The sequence below is a fragment of the Condylura cristata genome, unplaced genomic scaffold (assembly GCF_000260355.1).
Source record: "Condylura cristata isolate star-nosed mole 26May11 unplaced genomic scaffold, ConCri1.0 scaffold00023, whole genome shotgun sequence".
In the NCBI taxonomy this organism is placed as follows: Eukaryota; Metazoa; Chordata; class Mammalia; order Eulipotyphla; family Talpidae; genus Condylura; species Condylura cristata.
In genome coordinates, this window is record NW_004567124.1 from 8,194,612 (window position 1) to 8,211,684 (window position 17,073).

At 39.4% G+C, this 17,073-nt stretch overlaps 1 protein-coding gene across 1 annotated transcript in view; it reads left to right on the plus strand.

The window, feature by feature from the left end:
* Positions 1 to 17,073, plus strand: part of HERC1 (HECT and RLD domain containing E3 ubiquitin protein ligase family member 1) — a 140,964-nt gene that overhangs the window by 122,027 nt on the left and 1,864 nt on the right. Inside the window, exons 64-75 of the mRNA XM_012728527.1 lie at positions 235 to 390; positions 1,134 to 1,256; positions 2,256 to 2,358; positions 3,859 to 4,028; positions 5,872 to 6,010; positions 8,136 to 8,305; positions 10,167 to 10,336; positions 10,615 to 10,780; positions 11,687 to 11,763; positions 12,829 to 13,081; positions 13,572 to 13,724; positions 15,583 to 15,888. Of these exons, the coding sequence (XP_012583981.1) occupies positions 235 to 390; positions 1,134 to 1,256; positions 2,256 to 2,358; positions 3,859 to 4,028; positions 5,872 to 6,010; positions 8,136 to 8,305; positions 10,167 to 10,336; positions 10,615 to 10,780; positions 11,687 to 11,763; positions 12,829 to 13,081; positions 13,572 to 13,724; positions 15,583 to 15,888 (1,986 nt within the window). The remainder of the gene's footprint in view (positions 1 to 234; positions 391 to 1,133; positions 1,257 to 2,255; positions 2,359 to 3,858; positions 4,029 to 5,871; positions 6,011 to 8,135; positions 8,306 to 10,166; positions 10,337 to 10,614; positions 10,781 to 11,686; positions 11,764 to 12,828; positions 13,082 to 13,571; positions 13,725 to 15,582; positions 15,889 to 17,073) is intronic.

Below are 17,073 nucleotides of genomic sequence, written 5' to 3' on the forward strand. Positions count from 1 at the left end.
TATGCTGTTTGACTTGTTCTTCCTGAGGATGATAAGGTAGATAAGACCTGGGGAAATAGGAAGAAAAGTTGAACAGATAGGATCTAAGTCCTGAGATGTTCTTTAATGTATATTACTAGATTTTAACCAAAAATTCCTTCCTCCTTTCTCTTTCTTCTTTTTTTTTTTTTTTTGTTTTTTCATTTCTTCTCAAAAAATTTTTGTCTCTTTCTCCTTATTTGATTCTGTCTGTAGATGTCTTGTGGCTTCAAGCATTCAGCAGTGGTAACTTCAGATGGCAAACTGTTTACCTTTGGGAATGGTGACTATGGTCGTTTGGGTCTTGGAAACACTTCTAACAAAAAACTTCCAGAAAGAGTGACTGCGCTGGAGGGATATCAAATTGGACAGGTAAGGAATAGATAGATCATTATATGTTCTGTCTGATCATAATTTATTTCTTGTGTGTATACTTAAAAACTACCTTTTAGAAAGACTAGGACCACCAGTTACTCTTAATCTTGTATACATTTTGTTTTGCTAAGTGATCATTTTTTATTTTTCCCAGTATAAAAAATTTATGTCAATTTAAGCTTGTCCTATTTGATAAACACATGAAAGTCTTAATTCAGGGTGTGAATATGTAAAAGCCCTTCTATAAAGTACTAATATGACTTTCTATAAAGCTGTTAGACAATATACTTTTTGTGATTTTTATTCTATAGCCAGGAAGTAGATTTTTCAATTGCAGCATCATTGGCAGCTACTGCTCTTAAGCAATAATTGTTCTTGTCTGTCCACATTGAGACCATCTCTTAACAAGGAGATAAGATTTTGTGATCTTTTTCTTATCGATTTTAGTGTGAATAGTATTTTTAAGTCATGTGTACTCATGCTCTGATTCTTAGTCACTACAGTTATATGAAGGCTTTCACGTTAGAGATATATATATATATTTTAATTTTTTTGTAATTCAAAATTACTTCTTGTTGACACATTTTGGTTAACATATAAAAGGCACTAAAACCAATAGAAATCTTTAGAACAGAGCCAGGTTTTTCACTGAACTAAAAAAAAACAAGTGGTCCCAGAAATAGTGCTATATGTTTTAGGCACTATGATTTGCCTTACTGAATATTCTGTTTCTTCTCCAGGTGGCTTGTGGCTTAAACCACACTTTGGCGGTGTCAGCAGATGGCTCCATGGTGTGGGCTTTTGGAGATGGGGATTATGGAAAATTGGGATTAGGAAATTCCACTGCGAAATCATCTCCTCAGGTCAGCATTATCTTTAGGGTTTCAGACAGTAGTTTTCATTTACGTCATTATCTCTTTTTTAGTTGAAAATAATGTACCTTTAATACTTTTGGTAATTCAGAATGAAGTTTAGAAAGGTTTTTGGTGTAATTCTAACATTTTGTATCTTGATTTGAAAAAAGCCATTACTGGTTATAATTGATACAAAAATTCTACAAGGCTAAGCCTCTGTCTCCCATACATAGGCTGAACACTGTTGTAGGACTCCTCTCCACATGAATAAATAGTTATATATATATCTTCAGTATCTTGTGAAGAGAACTATGAACAATCTTTTCTAACCTTCTGCTTGCAGCTACCACTTGATCTTATTATTATCACTAAATTGTAGATGCATGTACTTCCTTTCAAAAAATAGAAAGAAAATCCAAGTATATAAACAAGTAAATTTAAACTTTTGTATGTTTCCAAACCTTGTGGAAGACCTTCTATGTAATTTTTTATGTGCATTTACCTAACACATTTAACAAGCATAATTTATAAATACTCAATTTTTATTCAACTTTATATTCATCATCTATAATCTATGACATCTTTATAACTAGACTGATGAGTATTCAGGTAGGAATACAGAAAGCCAAGACACTGTATCTGGGGAGCTTTTAAAATGTTAATTGTCAACTAAGAAAGCATAAGGATCTAACTGAGAGCCACCATGGTGTTAACAAGGTCCCGCATTGTTCTTTAAAAGACTCTAGGATTCTCAGTGGTTCTGATTGATGCCCAGAGGAATTTTTCCTTCCACTTAGATCCTGGAGATTTTAGTCAAATACCTCTGCTCTGCATACTTACTCCTGTAATTAAGATAGTTTACAAAGCATATGATAAAACAGCATTTATGTGTATATTATTTAGGTCAAAATAAGTAGGTTCCTTGAATTTATATATGCCAGTAGGCAAATGCAAGAGTGTTTTATTTTCCCTTTTTAAAACTATGTGCTTTATACTTTGGTTTTGTAGAAAGTTGATGTCCTTTGTGGAATTGGAATAAAAAAGGTTGCTTGTGGAACTCAATTTTCTGTTGCATTGACCAAAGATGGTCATGTGTATACATTTGGTCAAGGTAAGAAACTTTTCATTATATTGCTTGTTTTATCTATACATATGTTATAGAAACCCTTGCTTTCCAAGACTAAATTGAGTCTTTTTTTTTTTTTCCTGGGTCATGAATGGCCACTGTAACTTACATTCATTAGCTGTTTTCTGCTCCTTTTTAATGAAGTTTGTCATAAAGACGAACATTCCTCTTCATAGGTCACCCTTTATGCCAGTGCCATCTCTTTTACTAGAAAATTCTCTGCCAAAGTTCTCCTCCTCCTCCCCTCTGCTGCCTCCACCATATTGTCACAAACATTGTCCTAACCAGCACACCTCCTCTGGATTCTTCATCACTCCCAACCCTTCCAGGGGTTCAGGTCTTAGAAATTCATAGACATCCAAGGTTTAAAATCATGAGTAGGATCATAGCCCAAATGTTCACAGTAGGGCTTTCTGGTAATATATTCACCATCTTAGTGGAATTTCTAAGTAGTAGTGACTAGAGGGAGGGGAGCTCTAAGGCTGATGTGAAGAATTAAGCCATAAGTCAAGTTTCTAATAGTTTGTAGTCTTTGAAGAACATTGATGCCATTATTGAAGATAAGTCTTGGGGAGAATAAAAGCTTTAGTTTTAGCCATATTGAATTGTGGCTATATACTCAAGATATATGTATGAAGATGTATCCAGGAAGTTATTGGGAATTTGTATCTTAAACTCCAGATCTGGAGACTGGTTTATGAAGACATAAATTTGCCATACTAATAGGCTCTAAAGAAACTCAGAGAGAGAGTTTAGAATGGAAAATTAAGAATCTGTATCTCTAGGAATGTAAGGTGAGCATAGGATGAGGACAAGAACTTGAAAGAGTTGACTTTGAAAAGAATGGAGAAAGAGCTAGGCAGTGAACCAGGGTAGTGCAGAATCTGAGAGGCGGAGGAGATGAGGCCATGTTCTCAGAAGCTCTGTGGATCTCTGTGCTGGAGCGTGTGAAAAGACTGCTACTCGAGACAGTTGGAAGCTATTCTTGACTTTGAAGAGTATAGTTTCAGCACCGTGGTGAGAGTAGAAGTTAATTTGTAGAAGGGTGCCAAGCCAAATAGGCCTAGAGGATATATAACAACAAAAATGGCACTTTCTAGAGGTTTGGCAGCAAAGGCAAGGGGATAGGTTGATTGGAAATTTAAGGATAAAACAGGTTGAATGATATATTTTCTTAGAATGCAAGAATTTTAGGGACTTGATACCAGTCCTCCCAAATAGGAGAATGGAAGTGCCTTTTGGTTTGAAATAAGCTACTAATATTTGGTTAATTTTACTTGTTTTTATTAGGAAATTGACATTTTGCAAAGAAACAGTTTGAAACTTTTCTTTCACTCAGATTCTACTTAGCATACCTTACCAAAACAGTAGTTTTTGCCCCAGTGAGTTGTATATGTCCTTACCATTATACCGTAAAAATTAAGACTCCTTAAAAAACATAAATGGACTATAGTATACCATCCATAATGATTACCATCTTTTCAGATCGTTTGATAGGCTTACCAGAGGGTCGTGCCCGAAACCATAATCGACCACAGCAAATCCCTGTCCTGGCTGGGGTGAACATTGAAGACATAGCAGTTGGAGCTGAGCATACACTTGCTTTGGCGTCAAATGGAGATGTATATGCCTGGGGGAGTAATTCAGAAGGGCAGGTAATTATTTACCTCAAATAATTCTCTCAAATGCTTAGTTCTCTCAAATTCTAGAAACCTCATTTGGGAAAGTGATATGCTAGGGAACTCCTAATATCACAGTGTGCCAAAGCACATCACTTTACCATAAGACTGGTTACTCTGTGAATTCAGTTATGTATCTCTCTCTCTCTTGATCATGGGTGAATAAGTATTATGGCATAATTAAAAAAAATAATCTGTTGGGCCTCCCTGGTGGTACAAGGGGTTAAAGTGCAGCACTATGAAGCTGCACTGCAGTGTGATCCCCAGCCAGGGAGGTGACCCACATGGCAAAGCAGACTTCTCCAGTCTTGTCCCACTGCTCCTCTCAGCAGTGTATTTCAGTCAGTCTGCCTGTTTTGCCTCCCACTCTGTCTCTGGTAAATCCTCTCCCCCCACCCCCCACCTCTGGCCTGTATCCCAGTTTTTCTATGCATAAATAAATAAATAAATAAAACTTTAAAAAAATAATCTGTTACACAGAACAGATTCACCATAGCGGAAAGGGATTGGTATAGGTGAAATGGGTACAGGGACTCAGTTATATGGTAATGGATGGAAACTAGATTTGGTGGTGATTATGAAGTAGTATATACACTATACATATTGAAGTACAATGCTGTACATCTGAAATTTATATGTTAAAATCAATGTTATTTAAATAGTTTTAAAAAAAGATCTATTTTTATTTATATATACAAAAACAGAGGTGAGAGGGGTAAGAGTATTAACCAGAGAGATAGCATGGGGATCAGATCAGGAGGAGCTACTAAAATAAACAGGAACAATAGGCAAGACAGGAAAGGTCTGTTGCGCTATGTGAGTTAGCTCCCTGATTGGAGATGGACCCAGGTTATTATGGCAGTAGTGCTGAAATTTAATCCCTAGGCCACCAGTGAGGCCCCTCAATATATTTTTTAAATCGGACAGCAAAGCATAGTGATTAAGGGGGATTGACAGTATATGTGAATGCCTACCCACATTGGTAAGTGGCTTGTACATAGAAGACTCATGAGATTGTTATGTTCAGCCTACCCAAGTAATGGAGGAGGGAGAGACTTTGGTGGAAGATGTGTAAGATGTCTGCTACTACTTTGGCTTTCAACCCTACATGCAGAGCCACATAACCCATGCTCTGTAAATCCTCTTTGGGTCTGCGTACCCCTAGAATCAGGGCCCTCAAGTCTAGGTCCAATATTATTCATAGCAGCCTCAGTTTAGCCATATGATGTCCTTGTCACTGTATTAACAGCTGAAGAAGCTGTTCATCATTGTGGTTGTGTATTGTCTTAATGAGAGGAAGAGTTAGTGTTGAAGACACCTTTCGAAAGTCCTTGTCAGGACCTTAACATGATCCTCCCTGATGATGTTAAAGTGTTAGGGTATCCCAGTCAGACCTTAGGAACAGAGACCTTAAGACGAGAATCTACTTATGTGTATGCTTTTATAAATGTTTATTGTTACACAAACTGTTCATGTTAAAAATCAAAAAGTCAATGTGTACTAAGTAAAAACTCCATAGATCACTGTTTTTTTCTTTCAACATTCCAAAAACTCATTTCTTCTCCAGAAGTGGAATCCAGGGGTGTGGATAAGTTACTAAGATGCTAAGACGTACTAAATTTGTTGCAGCTTAGTTTTTAGGAGATAGTCTGAGATGTGAAAAACATTCTGATAGAGAAAACCAGAATTTCATTATTTTGACTTTGTTGCTTGGTACAGAAACTAACATATTTGTATCTAATGCCATCTAAGAAAAATTTCATCTTGGCTTCTTGTTTTTAATTGAATCTCTATTTAATAATTTGTAATTTATTCACAGCTTGGGCTAGGTCACACCAACCACGTTCGAGAACCAACCCTGGTAACAGTTTTGCAAGGGAAAAACGTTCGTCAGATTTCTGCTGGCCGCTGCCACAGTGCCGCTTGGACAGCACCACCTGTCCCGCCAAGAGCACCAGGTGAAGGATGAAATAGCTGTATATCTGCAGCTTTTCTTTCAGCTGTACCAGCTTCATTGTCTGCTTGCCAGTTTCAGGCTGTATTCAGACATCATTCTGAAACTATCACACCTTCCCACACACAACTGAAGCAGTCTTCATTCTATCAGCACTATAAATACTTTCACGGCAGGCTATTCTCTGCAGACTTCCTCACACAGCATTCCCTCTCTGCAATCCCTCCCCCCCCAAAAAAAGAAAACATATCATTTAGGCAAGCAAAGATTTATTGTTTTAAAGTAGCAACTAATATATATTTATATAAAATAAATGATGAAAGCTTTTGTTTCAGTTTTCTGACGTCTGATGTTAGGAAGAAAGATTAAAAATCCTGAGGCCATTTGTCATTATCTTCACCACCAGCACTTCCACCATTTGGAATGTTAGTTGTCTGCATTGGCATGACAGCAAGAAAAATTCTTGCCATTTTACTCTAGTGTGCAGCAAGACTGAAGCGCTGTTTTTGTCTTTTTGTGTTGTTTTGCTTTTATTTTATAATGAAATCCTTACAGATCTGTAAAAATTCTAAGTGAAAAAAGGCATATTTGTGTACTTAATATCCACTTGTGTAATCTCCTGGATTGGACCCATCCTCCATTCTCCACAAATTTAACCATTATCTTAAGTGTGGCATTTATAGTTAGTTGGCATTTATAGTTAGTTCTGTCATCCCCTGATGCCTGAGGTGTTAGAACTTCCCTGAAGTATTCTCTTCTCTTTTTGCTAATATTTCTACTTCTTAGACACAAATCTTTAAGAGACTCCACATAGAAATTTTCTCTTAGATATCCTTAGAAAGCAAGATAGGGCTACCAGTTACCAACCAAGCAGAAGATGGTTTCTAGCTAACAGAACCCAAAATAAGCAGTGCTGTCATAAACAGATAATTTCAGGTGCTCAGGAATCAGTTTCCAGAGGCTTCTACAACAGGACAGAGGCTATTCTATGTGGTGGTTAAAGTTCAAACTCTGAAACTCTAGTGCCTAAATTGAGTCCTGGTTCTTCTAATTATGAGCTAAGTAACCTTGAGATTCAGTATCTTTTTCTGTAAAATAAGGGTAATGATAGTATCCATTGTAAATAGTGATGGGACCAATTCACATAAAGTTCTTACAGTATGCCAGGCACACAAAATTACTTGGCAAATGTTAGCTTTTATTAATAGTAGTAAAATACTTCTGGAAATTGAGCTGTATAGTCTATTTACAGGAAATTCAAATAAGTTGAAGATTTTGTTTTTACTCCTTTGTGCATATTTTTAAGACTATAACCATGGATACATTCATTAGAGTGTTCACTTTTATAGAGCTCTGATTTTTGTAGTAGAAAGACTTCATGAATCATGTACCCATATTTACCATTCTGCATGGTCAGACCCTACTCATTATGAGAGGAGGTTCTGCTAAATTACTATTTCCATATTCAAGAAATGCTTATCTGGTCCTGGTTAACACCCTGTGTTATTTTGAAATATGAAAAGGAAGTTAAACTGAGATTTTTTAAGGCCACAGTTAAATGGGAAACTAAAGGAGAAAAAAAAAGCAAAAAAACAAGTTTCTTTAATTCCGTAATGTTAAAAAGTGGTTTAAAAACAAACACAGGTACGGCCCTCCTTGGTGGCGCAGCGGGTTAAAGCACTGCACTGAGAAGCTAAAGCCACTTCCGCATGAGTTCGATTCCCGCCTGCCCCGGAGGAGACCACATGGCGTGGCAGACCTCTCCTGACCCGCCCACTGCTCCCCTGAGCAGTGTACTTCGTTGATCTGCCTGTTCTGCTCCCCACTCTGTCTCTGGTGAAGTCTCTCACTGCCCCTGAGTCTCTGGCCTGTACCCCAGTTCTGTATGTACAAATAAATAAATCTTTTAAAAAAAAAAAAAAACAAACACAGGTACATCAAAAAAATAAGGTAAACGAATGAATAAATTGATCAATGTGTGATAAAGCACAAATATCAAACTAGTAAATAGAATTTAGGAGGTGGTAGTAGGTATTATTGTCTAAATTTCTTTGCTTGAAGCTTTTCAAAATACTGAAAATGAAAGCAATGTATTTTTGTTTATCAGTATGCATTTGCTTTCTGGGCAGGTGTGTCAGTACCCCTGCAACTAGGCCTGCCTGATGCAGTGCCCCCCCAGTATGGAGCACTGAGGGAGGTGAGCATTCACACTGCCCGGGCCAGACTCCGACTGCTGTATCACTTCTCTGATCTCATGTACTCGTCCTGGAGACTGCTGAACCTCAGCCCTAACAACCAGGTAACATGCTGGCTTGGGAGGCAGTGCAGGGACTTTCTCTCAGCCTTAGGGAAGGTCTTCAATGGCTAATACTTTTGACATTCAACACCCAAGAGATAGTGATAAGGCAGCTATCTTATTTCTCTTTTATTGCTGGTTTAGGGATAGTCCAGACATTGGTAATCATGTTCTTGACTCAAAGTGATCTTAAGACCTCTATTAGCTGTGTATCTTCTGCAATGTTTAATATATGATTTTAAAACTTAAACACACAACATTGTTATCACCATAGTAAAGGTTGTTAGATAAATGAGTCTGAAACATTTAGGAGACTTCTTTTTTCTTTTAAAATGAGCATTCTGGGCTCTCCCTGGTAGCACAACGGGTTAGGATGCAATACTGCAAGCTAGCCACAGCTGCTTTGGTATGAGTTGGAGCACCGGGGGGTAACCCACATGACATAGCAGACCCCTCCTGACCCACCTGCTGCTCCCCTAAGCAGTGTACTTCGTTGATCTGCCTGTTCTGCTCCCCACTCTGTCTCTGGTGAATCCTCTCACCGCCCCTCTCACTGCCTGTGGCCGGTACACCAGTTCTGTATGCATAAATAAATAAACCTTAAAAAATAATATAAAATAAAATGAGCCCTCTGAGTTTTATTAAAGAATAAGTGGAGAAGATAAAGTAAATTTGGCTCATTTGACTGTATAAAACAGTCTAGTCATTTAGGAAGAAAGCAAGCTGGCTATGTTTGCTTAATATGTAAGCATGCCTGTCAAAATGTGTATCAGTTTGTAAAACTAGTAGTCAAAAATCCTTTGGGTGCAAACAATCATGGGACATATGAGACAAATCACTGTTGGAAATAATCAGTCAGGAAACAAAATACCCCATAGCACTAGCCTAATGTTATCAAACCATTTATAATTAGTGAGGGCAGTGTTTATGGTATAAAGTGAGAAAAGTGGCAAGAAATCGTATAAACAGTTTAATCTCAACAGTGTGAAAGATCATTGTCTGCATACAGAAGGAAATTAGAAGGAAGCAGATGAGTTAATGGGGCCTTCTCCATATGGTAGGATTATGGATGTTAGTTTGTGCATGTATGTGTATTCTTTTCCAAGTTTTAAAAAAGAGGAATTACATATTTTGTAGAAACATATTTTTAAAAAATTTCGAGGCCCTCCCTGGTGGCGCAGCGGGTTAAAGCACTGCACTGAGAAACTAAAGCCACTTCCGCATGAGTTCAATCCCCGCCTGCCCCGGAGGTGACCACATGGCGTGGCAGACCTCTCCTGACCCGCTCGCTGCTCCCCTCAGCAGTGTACTTCATCAATCTGCCTGTTCTGCTCCTCGCTCTGTCTCTGGTGAATCCTCTCACCCTCCGCATCTCTGGCCTGTACCCCAGTTCTGTATGAATAAATAAATAAATCTTTAAAAAAAAAAAATTTCGAACAGTTGGGTCCTCCTTGGTGGGTAAACAGGTTAAAGAATAGTATGAAGCTATCAGAAGCTACTCAGCACAATTTCAATCACTGGCCAGGGAGATGACCCTCATGGTGTGGCAGACCTCTCCAGACACCTGCGCACTGCTCCCCTCAGCAGTGTACTTCACTGCTGAAATGTGTATAGATCTTCCTATTCTGCTCCCTACTCTGTCACTGGTGAATCCTCTCATCCCTTGCATCTCTGGCCTGTACCCCAATTTTGTATGTATAAATAAATAAATCTTTTTAAAAACTTCTAACAGTTGTTAATATCCAAATTTATGTTTTTTAAAGAATATTCAAAAAACAATGTGTTGTAAAAGTGAGAAGTGTTTTTTTGAAGCTTTAGGTTGTACCATGTAATATGACTCTGATAAGCTTAACTTCTGTTACAGAACAGTACATCTCACTATAATGCTGGAACATGGGGCATTGTACAGGGACAACTTCGACCTTTGTTAGCCCCACGAGTCTATACTCTCCCAATGGTGCGCTCCATAGGAAAAACCATGGTTCAAGGAAAAAACTATGGACCTCAAATTACTGTAAAAAGGATATCAACCAGGTTAGCATATGTCTGTGTGTTTTGTGTATGTTTCACTAACAAGTTGGCATTTTTTAAGGTGAACATTATTTTTAATTAACCTCTGTGAGCCTTGGCTTCTAAAGTAAGATATTGACAGTAATGGTATTCGTATGGTTTTGGTGGGCCTAGCACAGTGTTTGACTATTGTTAAACTGTCTTGTTTGTTCACTTATCAGAAGATATCTTCATAAGACCTTCGTGGTGATTTGTAGATGTTGAGTGATATTTCATTCTGTTTTTCCTTTTTTTTTTTAAAGGGGACGAAAGTGTAAGCCCATCTTTGTCCAAATAGCAAGACAAGTAGTTAAGCTGAATGCATCAGACCTCCGTCTGCCTTCCCGGGCATGGAAAGTAAAGCTGGTTGGAGAAGGAGCTGATGACGCTGGAGGAGTATTTGATGACACAATCACAGAGATGTGCCAGGTATATATTTTCCAGTGTCCCCTGCTAATAAATCCAGTCAGGTGGTAGAATGGCCATTTTACTATCTTCAGTGATTATCTTTTTCTAGATGCAGCAAGCATTTTTGAGCCTTACATGAAGTCATGCTGTTTTTGATGTATAAGTGAATGATAGCAAGGGTTTGTGAAATGCTTTGTGAAGATACATTGCTGACTAAATGTCAGTGATTAGCCATCTACCAATGACTCACCATCTGTTGTGCTATAGTATTGGCAGAGGAAACAACAGGGACACATATTTACATTTACATAACAGACAAATCCAGGACCAACCATGTACTCTGGTTTAATTCTGGTGTTTGTGGAACCAAGTAGAACTGCCAACTCCGTTGGACTATAATAACAAGTCTCAAGAGTTTGGACTTGTTTTTATTTTAATATCTATAGTGATAGCTTCACTTCCTGATCAGCTCTGACCCCCTTAGTTTTAACTAGTATCAGGATTTTCTGTAACTAAAATTATACTTGGCAATCACTTATTGCATCTATTTGAGTGTCACTACACCCTGCTTACAGGTACCTCAGTTCCTACTCTTAGTTGACTTTTTTCATCTTGGTTCTTCATATTACATTTTCTTGGGAAGTACCTAATTTCACCTTAATTTAATTTCACACATCAGTATTAATTTTAGTAGTCAAGTTAGTTAGATGTGTCATATATGTTCATTTTATGTGTATAAAATGTTTCATTGTGATTAAAATTTGAAAAAATATATAAAACTGAAAAATAATTATAGAGGTAATTGGTTCACATGGTATTATAAGTCTTCAACTATATTCTCTTCAGTGTAATCATTTAGTGTAGCTGATTTGTTCTCTTAGTGCAGTTGATTGTCTTTTATCAAAAAAATTGTTTTTCTTTCTTTAGGAACTTGAAACTGGTATTGTTGACCTTCTTATACCTTCTCCCAATGCCACTGCAGAAGTAGGTTACAATAGAGACAGGTAAGGCGGGCAGCAAGTGTTTTTTGAAAGTTTTCAGCGATGATGAGGGCAGTGATGGTCACTCACATTTATTTATTTATTTATTAAAGCTTATTTATGTGTACTATAATAAATACATATTTATTTATGCATACTGTAGGCCCGAGATCTATGTGTGAGAGGATTCACCAGACACAGAGTGGGGAACAGAACAGGCAAATTGACTGAAATATTCTGCTGAGGGGAGCTTTAGGGGAGAGAGAAGAGGTCTGCTGCACCATGTGGGCTAGTTCCCTGGCTGGAGATCCAGCTCATGCTGCAGTGGCTGCTGATAGCTTCATAGTGCTGAGATTTAATCCCTTGTACCATCAGGGAGGCCCAGCTTACATTTATGAGTTCTTATGTGCCAGGCACTGTTCAAAGTGCTCTACAGGGATTAGCCTGTTGAATCCTATTTATATTCCTAAGAGTATCTCTTGTTTCTATTCCTTTTTCACTGTTAGGGAAATTGAGGCATTTCCCTCATTATTTAGTATTTATTATGCAACCAATTCAATGAAAATAGATTGGGCTAGAGAAAACTCAGACATGATAATAAAACCTCACTTCTTTTGATGTCTCCTGCAGGAATTTTCTGCAGCCAAATTCATTTAAAAGCTTTGGTATGCTGTCAAATTATAACACTTATTTGCAATTATATTTATCCCAGTATTTATAAAATTTTGAATTTTGGATCCTACTTCATGGACTGGTAGGTAATAATGGTATCCTGGAGCAGGTAGTTTAAGGATTAATAGGCCATTCACTTGCTCTTTTATGGGTATGCTAAAAATAATTCCAAATACACTTCCTGTGCTGTACAAAGCCATAGCCACAGGCCACATGTGACTTTTGTTTACTCTAAATGTGGTTAAAGTAGCTGAAGAACTGAATAATTTTTAATTTTTTAATTAATGTAAATAGCACCCTGTGCCTAATGACTATATTATTGGACTGTGCATATCTATAACAATGTATAGCTGTTGGATAACTTACTTCTGATAGAAATGAGGGCAATTTTAGAAATTATTTGCTTTAATTTTTCAGGTTCCTTTTTAACCCCTCTGCTTGCCTTGATGAACACTTAATGCAGTTTAAGTTCTTGGGAATTTTAATGGGGGTTGCCATTCGCACCAAGAAGCCTCTGGACCTTCACTTGGCCCCTCTGGTGTGGAAGCAGCTGTGCTGCATCCCACTCACTCTGGAAGACCTGGAGGAAGTGGATCTGCTCTACGTGCAGACTCTGAACAGCATTCTTCACATTGAAGACAGTGGGATTACAGAGGAGAGTTTCCATGAGGTAAATCCTGGCAAGTCTGACTTTCTGCTGGTATTGACTAAAAATTTTGTTTAAAACTTAAGATTTAGGCTTCTATTTGCTATCTGGCTCACTTATACCATGTCCCATAACTGTCCTTTGTAGCTCAACCCCAGCAGTTTAAATAATTCCTCAGTGATACAGTCAGCTCCAGCATCTAGCTTTTGCTCCTTCCTCTGTAGTCATTCTGCATGTTAGAGTGGAGGACTGATGGAATCAAGGTGGGGTCTCTGGCGTGACTGGAGCTATCAAACCTGGTTTGGGGGCAGAGAGATTTGGCATTATTTTTAACTACAGCCAGATAAATTAACACATTCCCTGCTGATCAGATAATCTGATCAATTGTACCTGTTTTATTTGCCTTTTCATCCCTTAAAGTCTTTGTATTCTTACTGATTTGCTATATTTGTATGTAATATATTAACTGTTATCATTTCTACCATGTAATAATTATTTTCTCTTCTGTTCTTAGATGATTCCTCTTGATTCTTTTGTTGGCCAGAGTGCTGATGGCAAAATGGTCCCCATAATCCCTGGTGGAAATAGTATCCCACTCACATTTTCCAATAGGAAGGAATATGTGGAGAGGGCCATTGAATATCGACTTCATGAGATGGACCGACAGGTGAGATGATACATTTTGAGAGGTCTGTGTGAATGTTAGGATTTGTCTCCAAAAGAGAGATGTTTGGTCACTACCAAATTTTGGCAGGTGAATTTACTGTATTGATTGATTTGTACCTGGATTTCAATACCCATTAAGAGACTTTGCACACTGCCTCTGGTTCTTACTTCTCCTTAGACCAGGCTTAATGTCAGTTCTGAATTGTTCACTGGTTGGATTGAGGCCAAACTCTGACCTAAGCTTTACGTGCTGCCATTTCACTCTTCTTGGGTCAGTTTGTCTGCATCTTTTACTGCTGCCCAGGCCAGGGTAGCCAGTCCAGCAGTTTTAGCAAGGTCCTAGAAATGAACCCCCAAAGGCTGATCTTGCAGCCCTAACTGAGTGCCTCTTCCTACTTCATGCATGCAATATATTGGTGGTATTTTGTTTTTAATCATAAGCTTTTGAATTGGTCAGGAGTGAAGAAGTACTTGTAAAACAAACCCTGAAGAGTGAGGAGTCTGTGTGTAGGGCATGCACCACTGCATGGTCTGGAGGAGTTTTTTAAAACTGATTGTGTGGGCAGCTCCCCCTCGACATTCCTCAACTAGCCTGTTGTCAGTAACGTGCTAAGAGAACAGAAATAGATAACTACTCATACAGGGCTTGATGTAGTCAGTCATTTAAAATTCTCATCACATGGACCTCCCTAGTTGTACAAGGGGTTAAGTCTCAGCACTTAACTAGGATGCTATCGGCAGCCAATGAAGCACGAGTTCAATCCCCGGCCAGGGGGCTGACCCACAGGGTGCAACAGACCTCTCCTGTCTCACCCACTGTTCCCCTCAGCAGTATTTCAGTTAGTCTGCCTATTCTGCTCCCCATTCTATCTGTGGTGAATCCTCTCACCCTTTGCATCTCTGGCCTGTACCCCAGTTCTTGTATGCATAAATAAATAAATCTTTAGAAAAATAAAATCTCATCACAGTCATGTGAACAGCAATTATCTGCCTAAGTTTTAAGATGGGAAAATTAAGTGAAGTGGTGGTGCTGGGATTCAGAATTCAAGGTCCTGAGTAAATTTTCTGGCCTTCCTACTATTTTCCTCTTTTTTTTTTTTTTAAAGATTTATTTATTTATTCATACAGAACTGGGAGATCTATGTGTGAGAGGATTCACCAGAGACAGAGTGGGGTGCAGAACAGGCAGATCCACGAAGTACACTGCCGAGGGGAGCAGCGGGCGGGCCAGGAGAGGTCTGCCACGCCATGTGGTCACCTCCGGGGCAGGCGGGAATCGAACTCATGCGGAAGTGGCTTAAGCCTCTCTGTGCTGTGCCCCAACCCGCTGCGCCACCAGGGAGGGCCTATTTTCCTCTTTTTTTTTATGTTCTTCTAATTTTTTTTTTTTGGCTAATTTTTCTTCTAATTTTTTTACTATGAACATGAATGATTTTTTCAAAAGAAGATATAATTGTTTTCAAAATAAAAATATAAAATACAAAAACAGTAGAAGCTAGACATATCCTCCATGAACTGCTTCCCATGATGAAGAAACAGTCTCCACATAGCAGGCTTTGATAGCATGTGGCCGGGTATAATTAGAAATATTAGTGAGGGGGCAGGTGTGCACTGGGCTCCTAAACTGGCTTGAACTGGGGGGAGAGGGACTGTGCCAGTCTCACAAATGGGAAGAAGCAGTTCTAGCAGAGGGTCAAAGGCGAGGAAGATGGGCCGTGTGCGTGGGCACTCTTGCAGAGAGAGACACTGGAGAGTCTGGGGAACAAATGAACAGATGGGCTGCTCAGCACTGTTCAGTCTGTGGTGGGTGCCCCCGGTACGCACACACATGCTGAATGAACCACCTCTCCTGGGAGCAGGTGGCTGCTGTCCGAGAAGGGATGTCCTGGATTGTCCCGGTGCCGCTGCTGTCCCTCCTCACAGCAAAGCAGCTGGAGCAGATGGTGTGTGGCATGCCGGAGATCTCTGTGGAAGTCTTGAAGAAAGTGGTGCGGTACCGGGAGGTGGATGAACAGCATCAACTTGTCCAGTGGTTCTGGCACACACTGGAGGAGTTCTCCAATGAGGAGCGCGTGCTCTTCATGAGGTTTGTGTCTGGAAGATCTCGACTACCAGCCAACACTGCTGACATTTCTCAGAGATTTCAAATCATGAAGGTTGATAGGGTAAGTAAGCTGTTCTTTCTCCCTTAGTGATGTTTGCCCTTATTGCTTCCTTGTTTGTACATGTTGGGAAAACCAAACAGACCTTCGAGCAGACCTGTCAATTCTTAGAATTGTTTACAATTTCCAGATTGAAGAAAACATCAAGCAGAAAACTTGTTGAGAAACAAGTCCTACACCAATATAGAAAACACATCATCACCTTCACCAAATGTATTACTTCCTAACGGGAAACTAAACTTGGCAGAGTGGTCACCATGTTGCCTGTGCCTCTTTATTTCCTGTGCCCTTTCATTGTGTGACTTGTATGTACATGGTCTTGTTTGTTTTCGCCAAAATACCATATAACCGTAAACTGGCAAACATGCTCCTTGTGTGGTATGAACCGCAGAGCCCCCGCCCAGCTGCCATCTTGACAGATGGCTGAGGAATAAAAGGGCTTATAGTCTCAAATGTACTTTGCTGCCAGAGTCTTCTTTCTCAGCCCCATATGAATGTGTCACCTTGACCTTCCAGACCATTCAGGGAGATCATGCCTACCCTATACTGATTCCAGGATAAGTAAATATTGCCTTAGTGGCCTTTACCACCCCCACAGCCTGTCTTCTGTCCTACTTTTTGATACCATCTCTTGATGCTTGTTATATTCTGGCCATTTTGGGTTGATTGTCTTTCTCCCCCATACTCTGTGCTGTTTTAAACTCATGTGCCTTTGTTGCCTCTGCTTTAGTAAGTTATTCACATCCCTTTCCATCTATGCCTGCCAAGTATTTACTCATCCTTTTAAGCTTAACACCAATATCATTTCCAAGAAGCCCTCCTGGATGCTACTCTAAGCCCCCTCACCACTACTGAGGGCAGACTTGGGCTTCCTTCTGTCCACCTCTTGGACACTTGGTAAATCCTTTAAATCCAGTATTAAGTTTGAAGTGCTTGAGTTCCCTCCCTGGGACACCCCTCATGAGCTGGCAGTCCTAGGAGCAGGGCCCATAGTGTTTATTCAAGAAATTGTAAAGAGAATAGGACCTCTTCACATGAGAACCTGTCCTGCCAGCTTCAGCGTCTGCCTTTCTGGTGTCTTGGAGGTTTCTGTGGCAAAATTGTCCCTCCCCCACGGCATCCTGAGGCTGCCTGCCTGGGCTCCACTCCTAGACTCCGCTTGCTGGAAAGGCTGTGCACAGGAAGGCT